This window comes from Arvicola amphibius, chromosome 4 (genome assembly GCF_903992535.2).
Source record: "Arvicola amphibius chromosome 4, mArvAmp1.2, whole genome shotgun sequence".
Classification (NCBI taxonomy): domain Eukaryota; kingdom Metazoa; phylum Chordata; class Mammalia; order Rodentia; family Cricetidae; genus Arvicola; species Arvicola amphibius.
In genome coordinates, this window is record NC_052050.1 from 47,315,634 (window position 1) to 47,334,730 (window position 19,097).

Sequence of the window (19,097 nt, forward strand, 5' to 3'; positions counted from 1 at the left end):
CTATATAAATACGTTGTTCCACAGTTACACTGATAATCATCTTGGTGATGATCAGGTTTACTACAACTACTTACAGTGCAATTCTTTTCCCATTTCAAACTATTAACAACTATTTAGAGGGTAGGGGAAATGTTGAAGATTTTAAGTCTTTTTTAAAAAAAATCTTTAGTTTGGGGACATAAGTAAACATTGAACATATCTCCTATCAAAAAGAGCTCAGAAATCTGTAACTTTAAGTAATGCACATACTTGTTCCTTACTGCAACCCATCAATCAGAATATCACCTGAGTGTCTATTTATAAAGTTGAATATTAGTTTCAAAACAAGAGTCAATGTTATCACGGAATCCCAGGTAAGTTGCATGTACACTAACTGTTAGAACCATGTCCACGGTAGATTATCATCTATTATTCAGGTAAAGAATTGTGAGTTTTAAAATTCAAGCAGTGAAGACCATTAGGTCATCAGCAACAAGTTTCATGGGTGACCTTTGCTTCAAAATCTGTGCAAGTAAGCTTCCCTAAGACATGGGCCCCAATCATTCACAGAATAAGAATAATGGTGAGAATCTAGGTGCACAATCTCACCTGTATTGCTCTGCCCTTTGTCACCAACATAACAGCCCTGAGTCAAACTCTTAGTGCATCTGTCCTTAATGACCATTAGCAGGATGGAGACTCCAGTAGCTGGAATCAGTCACATAGTGTCATGGAAGGAGTTTCCAACTCTGTTGATCATTTTCTTCTATTTTTTTTTTTCAGTTAGAGGTGGAATTCAGTGACTTGGTCATGCTAGATAGCTATTGTACCATTGAACTAAATTTCCAGGCTCCATCCCACATCCTTTTATGCTTCTTGACCTCTTTGCTGTCTTTGATATAGAATAGGGTTCATTAGACAGAGTTATCTAGAAGAAAACAGAACAAGACAAGGGAGTGTTTTAAGATACAGCCCCCACAATTGATAATAAGCCAATAGGTGCAGACTGGGGTTTCTGCGAAGTGTAGAGGTTACAGGCTAAAATTCAAGGCAGTCTGGGTAACATTTCTCAAGAAATGCACTTTTATGCTTCTTCTTGCAACGGATCACATGAGGCTCATCACATAATGAAGTGTTAGAGTTATTTTACTCTGATTTAATGTTAATTGCAATTTGAATATTAATAACAGTGTAAAACACTTTCTTAGAAATATCTAGAACCATAATTTAAAAAACTTGTTACCAGACTGAGACCAGATCTTATACTAATTAACTATAAAATTAGTTATGAATATCTGAAGATGAACTCAAGAGTAGAAAAAATAAGTGATATTTCATAAAATGTTCATCATATATATTTTCATCATTCTCTGTGGAATTATAGGAATTGAAGCATAAAATAGAATCATTAATATTACTGAAAAGAGTATTGCATCTTACCTACCTTAATACTTTCTATGAATACACAGTTGCATTTGTAAAGCTAATCAAAGAGTTCAGACTTTTTGGAAGAGTCTTTGTCTCAGGTTACACCAAAATCAGGAAATTTTTATGGCTACTGAGTCACAACAAGACAGGAATGGTCTTGCTGCACTATGAGGGTAGACATGGCCTTCTTGCATGAAGTTACAATCTGGAAACAGTAGCTGTGAACCAGTGATCAGGGCCTTCATTGTGAGATGAGCACAAGAGGGAAGATGGTACCAGGACTTAATATGTGTAGAGACATAGGAAGTTTCAACTTAGCATATGGCATATCATATTTTGGAAACATAGGTGGGAGAAGTCATAACAGAGGAGAGCATGCAATAGGTATAATGAGCATCGAATAAGAAATGTTGGAGACACAGATTTCAATTTGAAGTATAGCATTGGTAAAGAGAAGAATGTAGACACTGCATGAGTCAATAATGGACTGTATAGGTTGATACAAGTTGGATAAGCCAGCATCATTTATGCACACAATAGAAATTTTGTACTTAAAAATGAGATGAACATCTGAGGAAAAAAATCAGGAAATAGAGGAATGTATTTCCATGTAAGATTCCAGTGTGGGTTAAATATACTGAAGAAAATAGTATTTAGATATGAGACATGGGTTGGAATTGAATGCTAACTTCAATATTTCAGGCAGAAAATTATACCATCCATTTTTAAGAATACAATTGGAGGTTTTAAATGCCTGGGTAAAAAGAAAATGAAGACGAAAAACTATATGTTCTACTAGATTAGAGATTAAGGTAAGAAAATTGAAAAAAAGCAATAAAACTCATACAATGGACATTGGATTAATTTTATTGTGTCTTAAGAAACAAGAAATGTAGGAGATAAAAAATTTTGGGAGAGAGAGTGATTTTTTAGATGCATTGAATCTCAGATACCTGTGGAAAAAGTCATAGAAGATGAATAGTCAAAAATGCGGTAATAAATTCTGTAGATTAGAGACAGCCATAACTGACTTTTATTTTGTAAACTAACACATTAAAGTATGGGCCTATATAGAATTAAAAGGACTAGGTGTATAAAAATCCTACAAGAAAATTCACAGAAAAACTACAGAATGGGTAAACTTCATTTGATTAGAATAAACAAGCAGGCAGGAAAGAGATATGCCAATACATGGTGCATATCAGAAGCAATTAGTAGCGATTAGACACTACTAGACTATTAATGCACGCTAATGTAACAGTAAAAGAAGCCATTCTTGGATATAATGACTAAACATACATGGATGTAGAGATTACAATAAACATACATGGATGTAGAGATTACAATTACTTTGATGAGAGAAAAATTAATTGCTGAAGAACATGCAAAACAACACACCATGTATGACACAGAATCATGTCTGATTTCACAGGAATAGATGGATTGAGGGTGTGTCAACAGAGTTTATGGGACCGGCTTATTATGTTATCATTTACCAAGACCACTAAGGTAGTTGAGTATCAAGGTTATTCCATGCTACAGTGAAGCAAAGAGTATAAAAATTACAGAATATAAAAATTATTTTTCAAAATTAAACAAATAAAACTGAAAGGTAGAATCAATTAATCTCATACTGGCTCAACCATACAGAATTTATAAAACTATTAAATTTTTTTAAATTTTTGGGCTCAGATCATGAATGGAAACAATCAAACTTTCATCTCCCAGTTTCTTCTTCTGGGCCTGCCCATCCCCCCAGAGCACCAGCACCTGTTCTATGCCCTGTTCCTGGCCATGTACCTCACCACTGTCCTGGGGAACCTCCTCATCATCATCCTCATTCTACTGGACTCCCATCTCCACACACCCATGTACTTGTTTCTCAGCAACTTGTCCTTCTCTGACCTCTGCTTCGCCTCTGTCACAATGCCCAAACTGCTGCAGAACATGCAGAGCCAGGACCCATCCATCCCCTATGCAGACTGTCTGACACAAATGTACTTTTGGATGGCCTTTGCAGACATGGAGAGTTTCCTTCTTTTGGTTATGGCCTATGACCGCTATATGGCCATCTGCTTCCCTCTTCATTACACCAGCATCATGAGCCCCAAGCTCTGTGCTAGTCTATTGGTGCCATTGTGGATGTTGACCACATTCCATGCCATGATACATACCCTGCTCATGGCTAGATTGTCTTTTTGCAAGAACAATGTAATCCTCCATTTTTTCTGTGACATATTTTCTGAAGTTAGTCTGCTCAGACACTTACATTAATGAGTTAATGATATTTATCATGAGCAGTCTCATTGCTATTATTCCATTCCTACTCATTGTTATGTCCTATGCAAGGATTGTCTTTTCTATACTCAAGGTTCCATCTATCCAGGGCATATACAAGGTCTTCTCCACCTGTGGTTCTCATCTGTCTGTGGTGTGTCTATTTTATGGGACAATTATTGGACTCTACTTCTGCCCATCAACTAATAACTCTATTGTGAAAAAGACTACCATGGCCATGATGTACACAGTGGTGACTCCAATGCTGAATCCCTTCATCTACAGCCTCAGGAACAGAGACATCAAGGAGGCCCTGATAAGAGTTTTCTGCAATAAGAAAATCTTTTTGTAATGGTACACTTGTAATTTTTTACCTAATGTCATGTAATAGACATAATGATGTTAATATTGTCTGTCAGATGTTGTCCCTCACCATATCTTCTACATGAAATGGCATGCTACATAACTGTTTAATACATGAAAGAGAAGAAGTTTCATGGAATAGTCAAAGTAGGAAAGAGTGTCTTTCATAGCTGGCTACATTTTCCTCCATACCTTGAGAGGATGTCTAATATGATTTCTGTACCTTACATTCTTAAGTTGCTGTAACGTTTTATCATGTACCCTGATTTCTCTTTGGGGTCAGTATAGCTGTGCAGTGTGACCCTGTGTGGTCAACATAGCTATACAATGTGGCCCTGTGAGCTCAGTCCATGCTACATAGTGACATCCTGTGAGGTCAGAATAGATGCAGGGTGAGAGAGACCCTGTGAGGTCAGCCTTGGCAACAAGTGTGACCCTGTGAGATCAGGATAGGTATGCAGTGAGACCATTGACCTTAGTGTGGGATGCACAGTGAGACACTGAATGGGAAACTTCCACTGAATGGAACTTCCACACATCAATGATGGGCCTATGAAGTATTGTGGCTGCTATATTAAAAAAATTGACAGTACTTCAAAATTTTAAACATATAATTACTGTATAACAGGGAAATTGTAAACTAGAACACATATCTACAACAGTGGGATTCAATGATGAGTACACTCAGTCTCCATCTGGTAAGAGATTCCAGTAATAACTGTAGGGTAAAAGGGACAACTGGAGCAGGAAACCAACCAATCACTGAGCACCCTGACTCTGAACCCAGAGTCAGAGAAATGAAACACACCCTGTATTTGGAACCTGGGCCAAGAAGAGAAACATCTTTATCCCTAAACCTAAGACTCAAGACATGTTCCCTGGCTCTGAAACTAGCATCAAAGAAACACACTTTGTCCCTAAAATCAGAGTCAGCCAAAGAAATATGCCCTGGTACTAAGATTAGAGTCAAAAAGCTAAAAAGGACCAGTGAAAGAGACAGTTTGGCCATGAAGACAGAGCCATCTCTGCCCCAACCAGCTAAACTGACGAATCCCTGAACATGGAATACCTAACTAATCCCCCATCTCTCTGGGAAAACTCTGCCTCTAAGAAGCCCTATACAAGCCTCTCCATCCTTTTCAGTTAAGAGCTGCCATTAATCCCTCCCTGGCAGAGATAGCCACTTTCCTGGATTTCTCCTTCCCAAATAAACCTCTTTCTCAAAAGAGTCTTGTGTGACAACCTTCATTTGCTGATACAGAGCAGAAGAACCTGGCCAGGATGTTTCCCTTAGGGGACTGAGCTGAAAAAAATCTTGCTGAGATGCTCCCTAGCGGAGCTTAGCAAGGCCAACAGAACAGAAGAACCTTGCTAGGAAGGTTTCAGATTCCTCCACTCAGTTCTAGTCTGACAGTATTAAATGGAAAATGCCAGAGTTGAACAGTTCATGGTGTTGAATGATATGCCATCCATCTAGTATGATGAAAACTGAGCGCTCAGTCTCCATCTACAAGAAATATGAGTGATCACATTGTCTACCATTTCCACAACCTATCTGTTGCCCTCCCTGCGAGGTGTTCTTCCACCATCTTGAGAACCAAGTCAGTTCCTGTGCTGTGAAGCCTTATATAGGAAGTTTCACATAAATCTTCCAATGAGGCTTAGAGAGCAGGCTAAAACTGTATCACTTTTCCTGTGTCTGTCAGCTAACTTCCTGTTACAAAGGCATTGTAATAGCTCTCATGACCAAAAATAGGAAGGTGAGTGTAATATAGTATATTTTTGGAGAAAGAAAACAGAGAGTACTAGATGGCTTTAATTGAGGTAATTTATTACTATAAATAATTGTTACTCTTAGCCTTTTCTGTGCCTAATTTGTAAGTGAAACTTCACTCTACACAAATATTTGTGTAAGAAAACCCAATGCAACAGAATTTTTGTACCACCCTTGTTTTCAATCATCTTCTGAGGCATTGGATTCTATTCCCTTGTGGGAAAAAGACATTGATGTATTTTTAAAAGGTAATAACAAGTTATTTAGTGACTGGGAAATATTTATTATGTACTTTTAGATTTGTATCCTATGGTGTTGCTAACTTAGTAGTTTTAGAATCCTTTTTCAGATTATCTCGAATTCTGCATGGACTATTATATTGCCTATGAATAATAACCATGTACTTCCCCATATGTAAATAATTCAGTTCTTTTGTCATTGTTGTTCTTTGCTACATCCTGATAAAAGAGTTACATTTACAAGATATAAAAATACATTGATCTTGATACAGGGAAAAAGATGACTATCAAAATTGTTGGGAAAACAGCAAACAGAATTTTGAGAGAAATATATGCTTGAGTTTACACACATTGGATAAGAAGAAAAATCTATAATTGATTGTGGTAATAATCTAGAAAAAAATGCCTTAACCTCAAAAGAAGTGGAGAAGAGGAAATTACATACATACACACATACACTGCAAAAGCACATGCACAAACACAGGGTAGGAATCAGTTGAAATTGAGGATGAACTATCAAAGAAGTTATTGAAACCAAAAGCTTGTCCTGTTAACAGAGTACTAAAAATCCATTAGTTCATCTTAAAAATGAAGAAAGGAACATGAATCACTAGGATGAGAAATGAATGAGGAGGCATGCTATACATGCCAAGGAAATTTAGAGAACAGCAAAAGAATTCTGAGAACAACTCCACACCCACAAATTGATGTCAAGATCAAAGAAGCAAATTTCCTTAAACACAAAGTATTTATAATTACTTCAGTGGTTTTCAAATAGCCCACCCTTAGCCTACATGGATGTCTACATTTGTTTGATTTACAAATAAATCATGTCCATTCCATAACAGGCAAATGGTAGGAATAAATAGATCTTCTTTTTTATCATTTTCACCTTCTCCAAAAGTATATTCAGCAGTGCTCAATGCCCATCAATATCTCACACCTCAGAAGACTGAGAAAATTTGTCCTGGTTAGGTCCAGGGCAATTATTGTGTCTTTAATGAGTTGTACAGTATCTAGACTCCTCTGGGATGCAGGGCCCCTTGGGTCCAGAGATGGCTAGAAGAGGACATGTAAGAAGATGTTGACTACAAATGCTGTTTTTTCCTTGCTTACAATGAATAAATGTGACAGGATCTGAAGCAGTGACCTTAATATAACTTCATCCCTCTTAGAAAAATTGTCAGGAGGTACATTACTGTCATCCAAATTATGGATCTTACATTTCCAGTTTTGTGATCATATGACTGGCAATTTTCAGGTATGATAACATTCTTTGCTATTTTCATACTTGACAACATTTTCACAAAGAGTAGAAAATACCTTGTTCCACAATTGCATTAACATTCATTTTGGGGAGGATTAGGTTTGTTACAATTACTTACAGGGTAATGTAGATGGAATGGCAGGCTGTGTCCCGCCACCTGGCTAGCTTTACCCAAAATAATTACATGGAAACTGTATTTTAAATACTGTCTGGCCCATTAGTTCTAGCCTCTTATTGGCTAATTAACCCATATTTTGTAATCCGTGTAGCACCACGAGGTGCTCGCTTACCAGGAGAGATCTTAACCTGTGTCCATCTCGGAGAGGAGAGGCATGGTGACTCACTATGGTGACTGCCTGAAGTGTCTCCCCAACTTAGCTTCCTTTCTCCCACAATTTTGTTCTGTCTACTGCGCCTACCTAATTTTCTGTCCTCTTAAAGGGCCAAGGCAGTTTCTTTATTAATAAATGAAAGTAACACATAGACACTCCTCCATCAGGGTAATTGTTTTTTTTTTTTCCATTTCAACATAATAACATCTCTTTAGAGAGTAGGGGCAATGCTGGAGTTGCTAAGTCTTCCTTCAAAACATTTTTAGCTTTGGAACATTAGAAAACTTTGAACAGATCTCCTATTCAAAAGAGCTCAGAATTCCGTAATTGTAAGTAATGCATGTACTTGTTCCTTACTCAAACCCACCGACCAGAATATTGACATCATCTTAGTCTCCATGTATAAAGTTGAATACCATCTTCAAAACAAGAGTCAGTGTTTTCAGAGAACCCAAGGTGAGTTGCATGTATATTAACTCATAGAACCATGTCTGTTGGATATTCTCATCTGCTATTCAGGTCAAGAATTGATAAAGAGAACTACATTGGTCAGAATTAGCAAGCTTCATATATGATCTCTGCTTTGTAATCTCTGCATGTAAACATACATGATGTATGTATTATGGCAATTATTTTTTTCAATAAAAATTCAGGAGTCATGTATAAGGGTAAAAACCTGAATAATCAGATAAGCAGCTGAGAAGTGATCAGCTCACTCCTCACTCTCTCCTTCCTCAAACCAAAAGGGCTGATAATCTTTCTAAATCCCTTCATACTACTTCTGGTATCTCGCTATATGTCCTCAGCCATCTAAAAGCTCTATGGCAAATTTTGATCAGCTGGTAGCTAGTTCTGCCCTCTGATTCAAGGTAAACTTTATATCAGCCTCAGAAGTATAAGAGTATGCTCAAAATATCCCACAAAACCTACATAAGATATGGGGCCCACTCATTCACAGAGTAAGAATAATTCTGAGAAACTAGGTACACAATTTCACCTATATTGCCATTCTCATTATCACCAAACATAATGTCCAAGTATTAAACCGTTAATGCAGCTGCACTAATGACCACCAGCAGGATAGGAGACCCCAAAGTTAGACTCAGTCAGATAGTCTCTTGGAAGGATTCCTAACTCTTTGTGTGTCTTCATTTTTTTTGAGTTAGAGGTGGAACTCAGTGCTTTGGGCATGCTAGGTTAACTACTGTATCACTAAGCTAAAGCCCAGGCCCTATTTTCACATCTTTTTGTAATTCTTCTTGATTTCTTTGCCATCTTATGACTTGGGTTCATTAGAAAAGTTATCTAGAAGAAAACATAACAAGGTAGGGAATTGTCTTAAAGATGCAGCCCACACAGTTGAGAACTGACAAGTCCAGGAGATTTGGCCTGGAGTCCCTGGGAAGAGTGGAAGTTACAGTCTCACATTCAGGGCAATCTTCAGGTTTCTCAAGAGACCTAGTTTTTCTGTTTCTTCCAACAATTGTTCGCATGAGGATTATCACATTACAAAAGGTTACAGTTATTTTTACAATAATTTAAATGTAATTACTAATTTAAATGTTGATCACAAAGTAAAACACCTTCATAAAAATTTCCAGAGTTATAATTTGACCAAACTTGCTATCAGGACATGGAACAGTTTCCATAATAATTAACTACAAAGTTAGGTATGGCTACCTGAAGATGAAGACAAGAGAAGGATAAAAATGACAGATTCATAAAATGTTCATCATATATATTTTCCTACATTACTATCAGTGGAACCATATACACTGAAGCATAAAAATTGTGAGTGTTTAGTATTATTGAAAAGAGCACTGCATCCTACTCACCTTAAAAACCTTCCATAAATACACAGTTGTATCTATAAATCTAATCACAGAATATTACATTTTCATGTTAAAACTTTCAAGTTTGGCGATTTTATATTATGAGGGAGTTGAAGAAGAATGATTATTTGGATTTAATGTGCATTTCTGCCCTTAAATTTGAAAAAAAATTTGTCTCAGAATATATCACAGCCAGGAAATTTTCATGCACACTGAATCTCATCCAGGCAGGGCAGGTGTTGGTTCTATATGTGGGCAATCATGGCCTTTTCATCATGAAGTTACAGTCTGGCAACAATATCTGTGAAGCAGTAATCAGGGCCATTTGTAGTTGTGAAATGAGTACAAGATGCACAAGCAACATGGTAATATATCTTACTGTATGTAGAGACGCAACAAGGTTTAACAGCATATGGCATATCATATTGTGGAAACTAAACTGAGACAAGTCATACCACAGTGAAAGCATGTAATAGATAAAATGAGGATCAAATCATAAATGATGAATTACAAACTTCATTTTTAAGTGAAGAATTGCTCTAGAGAATAATGCAAACAGTTTGTGAAACCACAGTGTGCTAGATGTTGGTAAAGTCAGATAAGCAATCATCCATTTGTGCACATGATAGAAATTTTTTCTTAAGAAAAAGATGTTCACCTGAGGAATGAATCAGGAAATATTCAATTGTTTTCATCTCAGAATATATTTTCATCTCAGAATGCCAGTATTGGATAAACATACTGAATAAATTAGTTTTTAGACAGGGGACATGGTTTGGATTTGAAAGCTGACTTTAATATTTCAGGCAGAAGACAATGCCATCCATTACTAAGGATATGATTGTATTGTTTTAAATGACTAGAGAGAAGAGGGTGAAGAAGACAAACTATATGCTTTGCTAGTTTAGAGTCCAAGGTAAGAAAAAAGAAAAAAACCAAAACTTTTGTAATTGATATTGAATTAGTTTTATTGTATGATGAGAAAGAAGAGACATGGGAAACAGATGTTGGGAGAGAGAGAATTGAATTTCTCTTGGGATGCATTGAACCTTAGATTCCTGCGGGGGAAAACATAGAAGATGATTAGGCAGTGATGCGGTGGTGATTCTGTAGGTTAGAGACACAGTTATATCTAGCAATTAATTGATAATGTAAGATATTAAAGTATATGTGTTTTTCTTGGGGCTCATAAAATCTAGAGGATTAGGTGTAAAAAAAAGTCCTTTAAAAACAGATAAAACTACACAATGAAGTGAACTATAGTTGCCTAGAAGAAGTAGGCAGGTAGGAAAGAGTTATGTTAGTACATTGTGCACTTCAGAAACAATTAGGTGTGATTAGGTAATACTAGACAATTAGAGCATGCTAAGGCAACAAGAAGAAAAATCATTCATGGTTATAATGACAGAAAATACTGGGATGTAGAGATTACAATAACTTTGTGAGAGTAAGCTTGATAACTGAAGAAAAAGCAAAACACCCTGTGTATTTCAGAAACATGACTGTTTTTGCGGGGGCATGGAGATGGATTGGGGGAGTGTCAGTATAGTATATAGGACTGGTTTAACATGTCATCACCTACCAAGGATAACTGAAGAGCTTAAGAGATTAAGGTTATTCCATGCCATAGAAATCACAGAATATAAATGTAGAAAATATAAAAAATATTCTTTCTAAATTAAACAAATGAGATTGATTAATAGAATTCATCTGTCTCATATAAGTTTGACCAGGAGTGTTTAACAAATTGCTAATTATTTTTCTTAAAGTCATTGGAGACAGATCATGACTGGAAACAACCAAACTGTCGTCTCCCAGTTCCTGCTCTTGGGCCTGCCCATACACCCAGAGCAACAGCATCTGTTCTATGTCCTGTTCCTGGCCATGTACCTCACCACCGTCCTGGGGAACCTCATCATCATCATCCTCATTCTACTGGACTCCCATCTCCACACACCCATGTACTTGTTTCTCAGCAACTTGTCCTTCTCTGACCTCTGCTTCTCCTCTGTCACAATGCCCAAATTGCTACAAAATATGCAAAGCCAGAACCCATCTATCCCATATGCAGGTTGTCTGACACAAATGTACTTTTTATTTTTTTTTGGAGTCATGGAGAGTTTCCTTCTTACAGCCATGGCCTATGACCGTTATGTGGCCATCTGCTTCCCTCTTCATTACACCAGCATCATGAACCCCAAACTCTGTGCTTGTTTATTGCTGCCACTGTGGATGCTGGCCACATTCAATGCCATGATGCACACCTTGCTCATGGCTAGATTGTCTTTTTGTGAGAATAATGTGATTCTCCACTTTTTCTGTGACATACTGGCTCTCCTGAGGCTGGCCTGCTCAGACACTCACATTAATGAGTTAGTGTTACTTATCATGAGTGATCTCATTGGCATTATACCTTTCCTACTCATTGTTATGTCCTATGCAAAGATCGTCTTTTCTATTCTCAAGGTTCATTCTACCCAGACCATCTACAAGCTCTTCTCCACCTGTGGTTCCCACCTGTCTGTGGTGTCTCTGTTCTATGGGACAGTTATTGGTGTGTACTTATGTCCACCAGCTGATAACTCTACTGTGAAAGAGACTGTCATGGCCATGATGTACACAGTGGTGACACCCATGATGAACCCCTTCATCTACAGCCTGAGGAACAGAGACATAAAAGAGGCCCTGATAAGAGTTTTCTACAATAAGAAAATCACTTTGTAATGGTAGTGCTTGTGATTTTTAATTATTTTTATGTAACAAACATAATGATGTTAAAATTTTATGTCAGGTGTTTTCCCAAATCTTAGAACATACATGAAAGGGCATGCTACATAACTGATCAATACATAAAAAAAGGTGTAGTGTAGTAGTCACAGTAGGAAAGATTGTCTTTTATAGCTGGCACCATCTTCCCCCATACTTTGCACAAATTATCCTGTAAATGCACAGTCAAAGAGCTTCTGTCTAATGCAGTCTGTGTTCCTTAAATTCTTAAGTTGCTGTAACATTTTACCGTTTACCCTGAGTTCTGTGGACATTGATGTATCAACTAAAATAATTTAAGTAATAGATTTATGACTCTTGCTAACAGTGCAATCTCCCCACCACCTAATTCCCTTCAATTATTTCCTACAGGTTCTCCCACTCTGACTAGATATCCTTTTGTTCTCTCAAATCCCCTTTATTATTTTATGTCTTTGTTGTCTTTTCTGACTTCTCTTGATGCTGAAAAAATTTGGGGTAATCATTTTGTACAACAGTGTCATTTATAAAAATTTTCCTTGTAATTTGAAATTGACTAATAACCAGGAAGAATTTAATTGACTTATCTAAGATGATGGGACGAATAAAGAAAGCTAGAAGCTGGTAATACCTCATATATGTTTCATTTTATCTAGTAAAATTCTGTTTATAGTTAATGTCTTTATTTTACCCTTGTGACAATCTCAAGGATATAGAGAAAGTTCTGTTTCATATAATAAAGAACACGAGACTCATTGACTTCCTATCTCACACCAAGGGGCAATGGTTCAGTTGTGTATGAGGTCACAGACCAACTCTCCTCTTTTGTCTCATTTATTTACTTTAGAAAGAAGAATATTTCTTTATTTTGCATATTATTAGCCTCACTATGAAATGGAATAACTTTGTTCACTTGATTACTTCAGTTGATGCTGGTATGTGATGACATACAAACTCAGTCTTTATACTCCTCTGACCTCTCCTAACGTCCATCTCCATGTGAGGCCAGTCTTCCTCTAGGGCTTTTCACTGCCTGATGAACTCCACTTAAGCCTCTCTGTAAACTTCCATAAGAACATCTAATACTTGAACTCTTTCATTCCAAGAAGTCTTTTCTTTGTATTTTTCTTTTTTTTTTCTTTTAAACACTGCCTGGCCCATTAGTTCCAGCCTCTTATTGGTTAATTTTCACATCTTGCTTTAACCCATATTTAGTAATCTGTGTAGCACCACGAGGTGGTCGCTTACCAGGAGAGATCTTAACCTGCATCTGTCTTGGAGAGGAGAAGCATGGCGACTGCTTATGGTGACTGCCTGAAGCGTCTGCCTTTTCTCTCCCAGAATTCTATTCTGTCTACTCCACCCACCTATGTTCTGACCTATTGGGCCAAGCAGTTTCTTTATTAATTAACCAATGAAAGTCCTCCATCAGACATGTGGGTGTGTAAGGAGGGCACAGCCTGAGTTGCCACTCTTAGTGGGGTTTTCCAGCAGATTTAAACCTGTGTGAGAATTCTTCCCAGTTTGGGTAGTGCCTTCTCTCATGCTTTTCATTTCAAACTGCTTGGGTTCTCAGTAGTTGGAAAGAAGCAGCCAAGGTGGGAGCAAGTTCTTAGTGATGACGAGCCGGGAAAGGCGGTGCATCCCCAGTGGCAGCAGCACTCCCTGCCCTTTCAAAGCCAGCTTTGTGTAAGGCTGGGCTCCTCAGGAGCTAACGCCATTGTCATCAGCCAGCTGTGGCTCATAAAACCAAGTCTGTCCTTTTAATGGCCCTTGGGAAATACTTTTTCTGATAGATCTTCTGATTCAGTTTAAGGTATTTGCTTGTTTGGCTTGCTTTTATTTTGTTTATCTAGGGATTGATCTTTGTTGAATTATGATGCCATCTCTACCCAATCATATCTATAACCTCTTCTCTGTACATTCATATATTTACAAAAGAGCATAGTAGCTCATAAAATTTTTAATTGAGCCTTTTCATTGAATACTATTCTAAGACATTTTATTATATTTCCCCATGTAGTTAATTAGCAATAGTTGTCATAGCTAAACTCTGATATTTTCATGCTATAAAAGAATTATCATAGACAAGATATACAATATACATCACTTTTCTCAACCTCTGGAAAATAGGGTTTAACAGACAGACATAGATTCTCTATAATATTATGTTTAAGAGCTATTGGAAGTAAACAAAAGCTCTGTTCTGCAATATAAAAGAGGTCCACAGAACAAAAATATAGCTTAGAATGCACATCTCTTTAACTCCAAATAAGAACTTTGGAAAGAATCCTATCGACTGCTTGGAAATCATTTGCCATTATACTAGATAGTAATCTTGAAACTTAATCATCACTTTACATAAAGAGAACATCACCCCATGACAGCTGGAAGCAATTCTAGAGGACGATGTCCCCTCTTCCAAAAAAAAAAAAGTTTGTCCTCAGGATTGAGAACACTGTTTAGGGGTTGTTGATTATTATTTGTATATGATAGAGGGTTGGGATGGAAACTATATAGGTTCAAAAAAGGGATAATAATAGTGGGTAATAGAGTGAATACTTGTGAGCTATTATTTGGTATAGTTTTTGTATATTGATACAAGTTCAAATTATATTAGTTATTTCTGTTTACAATTTTTGTACACCTATGCAAAGTTTTTCATTCAGAGTATATATATATATATATATATATATATATATATGTGTGTGTGTGTGTGTGTGTGTGTGTGTGTGTGTGTGTGTGTGTGTATGTATGTATGTTTCTACCTCTGTTTAGGACATTTTGTATATTGATACAACTTTTAGGATATATTTTCATATTGTATTATTAAATATAAGAGCAATATAGAACAAGAGAGAAAAAAGAAAAAAGATGAATAATGATTGATAGAAGAATAACAAAACATGGACAGATGATTCCCAATGTGAGTACACTTCCTTACCCTCTGATTTTTAACCCTATTTTAGCTCATCCTGGTGTCTTTAATTGAACCCTAAGTGGAAGTCCTCAAAGCTAGAACTTTAAGGCTCCCATATATATTATATATGTGTGTGCGTGTGTGTATACTATGCTAGCATTATAATTTTTTCTTTTATTTTAGACAAATAAAGGAAATGTTGTAGGATTTTTGTATACTGTCTGTAGATACATTGCTTTCATTCACTTAATAAAGAGCTAAATGGCCAATATCTCAGCAGAAGCTATAGGCAGGACTTCCAGGAAAAGAGAGAGAGAGAGAGAGAGAGAGAGAGAGAGAGAGAGAGAGAGAGAGAGAGAGAGAGAGAGAGAGAGAGACAGAGACAGAGACAGAGACAGAGACAGAGAGAGTAGGAAGAGGAATTTAGATGGAAGAGATAGTCACCAGACAGCAGGGAGGAAGCAGGATGGGAAGTAAGGAGATGAAGTAACCAGACACATGGAAGAATGTATGCTGTAGGAAATCATTGTACAGAGGATCAACAAAGCTCTTAAGGAATTGTTGGCCAGAATATCTTGCCAGAGGCTAGGGGACATCTTCATCTGGCCTTAACAGGGATCCTTTTCCAAATGAACTTCCTCCATTTTGATGACAATGGACTTATCCCAGCTTCCAAGCATTGGGGCATCTCAGACAAGGAACACACCTCTGTCCATGGTGATATTAGAGATCCTATCTCCCTCCAATTGTAGTTGTCAGCCCCCTGGTAACCCATGAGAGAGGATATGCTTATGATTTTCCTCAGACTGTCATGATGGCAATATGGGTACTGGAAAGAGATGTATGCCCAGTCATGGATCAGCCACCTTCCAACAAGGAGGGAATGACACATGATGGGTAATGTATATACTCCCCTTTCTTGCTCTAATTGCCACTCAAAAAAAGATTTATTAAGGGGAGAGGTTGAGACCTCTAATTATTAATATTTTGAAATGTTTGGCATAATATAAAAAGGCTATTTTATCCCTCCTGGATGCTCATATATGCATTAATTTTTCAGGGTGGTTTTGTTAACCATTATTCTCTTTAAATGTCTCCTTCAGCAGATCCAGCATTAGTGGACAGCAACTAAGGTGACTCATCAGGTATTAATAGCTCTTAGGCATCCTTCTCACAGTACTCCACAGGAGGTTATGCATGCCATGCTATCTGTAATCCAAAAGGCTACTGCCTATTACCCCCACCCTGGCAGCACTCCAGGAATAAATGCTCTTCAAGGGTTGGTAGTCAATGATGGGTAAGATTTTGTTTGGCAGGCCAACCTATGACACTCAGAGTCTAGCTGCTGAGCCCTCCTGAGGTGGGGTAAACAAGGCCTGAGCAAAGAACTCTGACTCCTGCTGAGAGATAATGTAATAAATAAAAAAAGGGTGGATATGTAGGAAGTTAAAACCTACCAGGCCAAGAGGAACCAACCTGGAGTCTGACTGACTCTGTCAGAGGTCCTGATCCTGCCTAGCCAATGAGGAAAGACTATGTGATATCAATGATCAGAACACCTGGGTGCTGAGAAGGCTTATAATTTTTTTCCCTGTTTGTTAGATAAAAAAGTCTGCTTTATCCTTACAGTGGACTCCCAGGTTCTGTGTACATTGATGTTGCACCTTCTCATTCCCTCCCCTGAGGAAGATGTTAGGGCCCAGCTACAGTTACAGTTATAGTTTTCATATAAAGGTAGTCAGATAAAATGAGTGAAAAGACATAGGAATGTGGACATGGTTCTATTTGCTCAAGGAAGCATTAAAAATGCCATCTGCTCACCATATTTCTGCCCTTCTTTTTTGGTACACATAGAAAGCTGGCTGTTGAAGTTTATATTCTTCCAGAGAGAGAGTGTGTGTGTGTGTGTGTGTGTGTGTGTGTGTGTGTGTGTAGTCAGTTACTTTGAATTAAGATGCTGTATTTAGAAGCCATCTCACTGTGTGTGATTTTCTACAATCTCCATCTACTCAAAAACTACTATTAAAAGATGAGAAACTGTGGATGTCTTCCAGACTAATATAGTTGGTTAAGGCAGATGTCCTGAGCAGTCTCCAATGGGATCAATGGCCAAGGTGATCCAACATCTAGAAAGGTTCATCTAACTGAGAAGATACAGGCTCACTTGGTTAAGGCAGATGTCCTGAGAGGTCTCCAATGGGATCAATGGCCAAGGTGATCCAACATCTAGAAAGGTTCATCTAACTGAGAAGATACAGGTTCACAGACTATAGCCAAGATTTAACAATAATTCTAAATTTTCTCAGGGTTTATCAAAGATTATTAGTATCTACCATTCAGCAGGAAGTAGTCTAGAGAGCTATGCCCAAATTCCCAAAATATTGTTTATGAAAGTTTGTTTTCATTTAAGGGGTTTGGTAACAAATTGTTATTGCTCATAGTTAATTCCATTATAAAGAAGTAAGTGGGATATGATATAGAAATAATGGTAAAAAGCATAGATTATTGAATTTACTTTAATCAAAAACAACTGATAATCTCAAAATATTTTACACTAGTATTGATTTTAGTTTATTAATGTAAGTTTAAAACTGTGATATTATGTGTATATTTCTTATTTAATGTATTGTGTTTATTCATCTAAATTAAAATATAATATATAATTGATAAATACAGACATATAAAATATTTTTAGTTATCTATACTCTTCAAATTTATATTCGTGCTAGTTAGGTTTTCTAGATATACAAAGATATATTTCAAATAAATAGGCATTCTTCAAATATTTAAAGACCTTCAGAATATGACTTTTAAAATGTGTCAACAACTTAGACTTCTCATGACAGTGAGACATTTCTGCACCAATGTTTTCCAGAGAAGATGATAGACATCAAAGAAGCTCTATATGGAGTTTATTTTCGTTATGGCAAAAGCTAACCATATGGGCAAAGAAATTTCTCTTGCTTTATTTTCTGACAGTTACTGTACAAACTGGGCCAGCAGGACACAAAGGGTGACTGCCAAGCTTTGCAAAGACAAGGTAGCACAGCTCTTCAAAATTCCCTGCTTCACAAGAAAGTCTGTCAGATATGCTGGTAGGCCAAAGACAAATGTCTCAGCATTACAGAGGAAAAATGGATGACTCTGCAGGCAACCAGATGTTTATATCATTTCTTACATTTTTTGGAGGTTGTTTGCCTGGACTTCCTACTTACTCAGATGATATTATTTCCTTCTGGGTTCTTTGATGGAATTAAAGACTAGATAGCTATAATTATACTTTTCTTTAATTATGATGAAAAGATAAATTAGATAAAAAACTTTCAACTGAACAAGATAGGATAAATAATTATGTATTTTCTTTAATTTTGCCAAATACAAATAGACTTGATATTGTAACTGTTAAAAAAAACTTGTTTTGATGAGTTGGAGAGATGCTCAGTCACTAAAGGTGAGGATCATAACCAAAAGTTTCAAAACTATCCACAATTTCTTGTGTAATTTTTGTGTTTGAGACACTTTAAATCATTAGCAATGAAAATAATGTCTGATAACTTGGGGTAGTTTTTTTAGTCAGCTTCTTCATTTCTTCTTCTAACAAAATAGGCTCCAGTGAAGCAGAAGCCTGTTCATTATTTGAATGGATATGCATCTTTCCACTTTTTTGGTTTTCTTTTCTTTTTTATTAATTAATTAATTTATTTTTAATTAAAAATTTCCACCTCCTCCCCTCCTCCCATTTCCCTCCCTCTCTCCCCATTCCCCTTCCCTTCCTTATCCAGTCCAAAGAGCAGTCAGGGTTCCCTGCCCTGTGAGAAGTCCAAGGTCCTCCCCCCCTCCATCCAGGTCTAGGAAGGTGAGGATCCAAACAGACTAGGCTTCCACAAAGCCAGCACATGCAGTAGGATCAAAACCCAGTGCCATTGTCCTTGGCTTCTCAG

General features: G+C 37.0%; 2 protein-coding genes across 2 annotated transcripts; both read left to right on the plus strand.

The window, feature by feature from the left end:
* The first annotated feature begins 3,102 nt into the window (after nucleotides 1-3,102).
* On the plus strand, nucleotides 3,103-4,036 carry LOC119811963 (olfactory receptor 1496-like). Its single transcript, XM_038326225.1, is given in 2 exon segments — nucleotides 3,103-3,647; nucleotides 3,649-4,036. Coding segments are annotated over 2 exon segments (933 nt in total).
* A 7,240-nt stretch (nucleotides 4,037-11,276) lies between these two features.
* On the plus strand, nucleotides 11,277-12,215 carry LOC119812093 (olfactory receptor 1496-like). The gene has a single exon (XM_038326481.1). The coding sequence runs from the start codon at nucleotides 11,277-11,279 to the stop codon at nucleotides 12,213-12,215; it is 939 nt and encodes a 312-aa protein (XP_038182409.1).
* Nucleotides 12,216-19,097: the final 6,882 nt, after the last annotated feature.

What these genes read in the sequence shown, in the direction of transcription:
- LOC119812093 (XM_038326481.1), top strand. Translation starts at nt 11,277, where the DNA reads ATGACTGGAAACAACCAAACTGTCGTCTCCCAGTTCCTGCTCTTGGGC.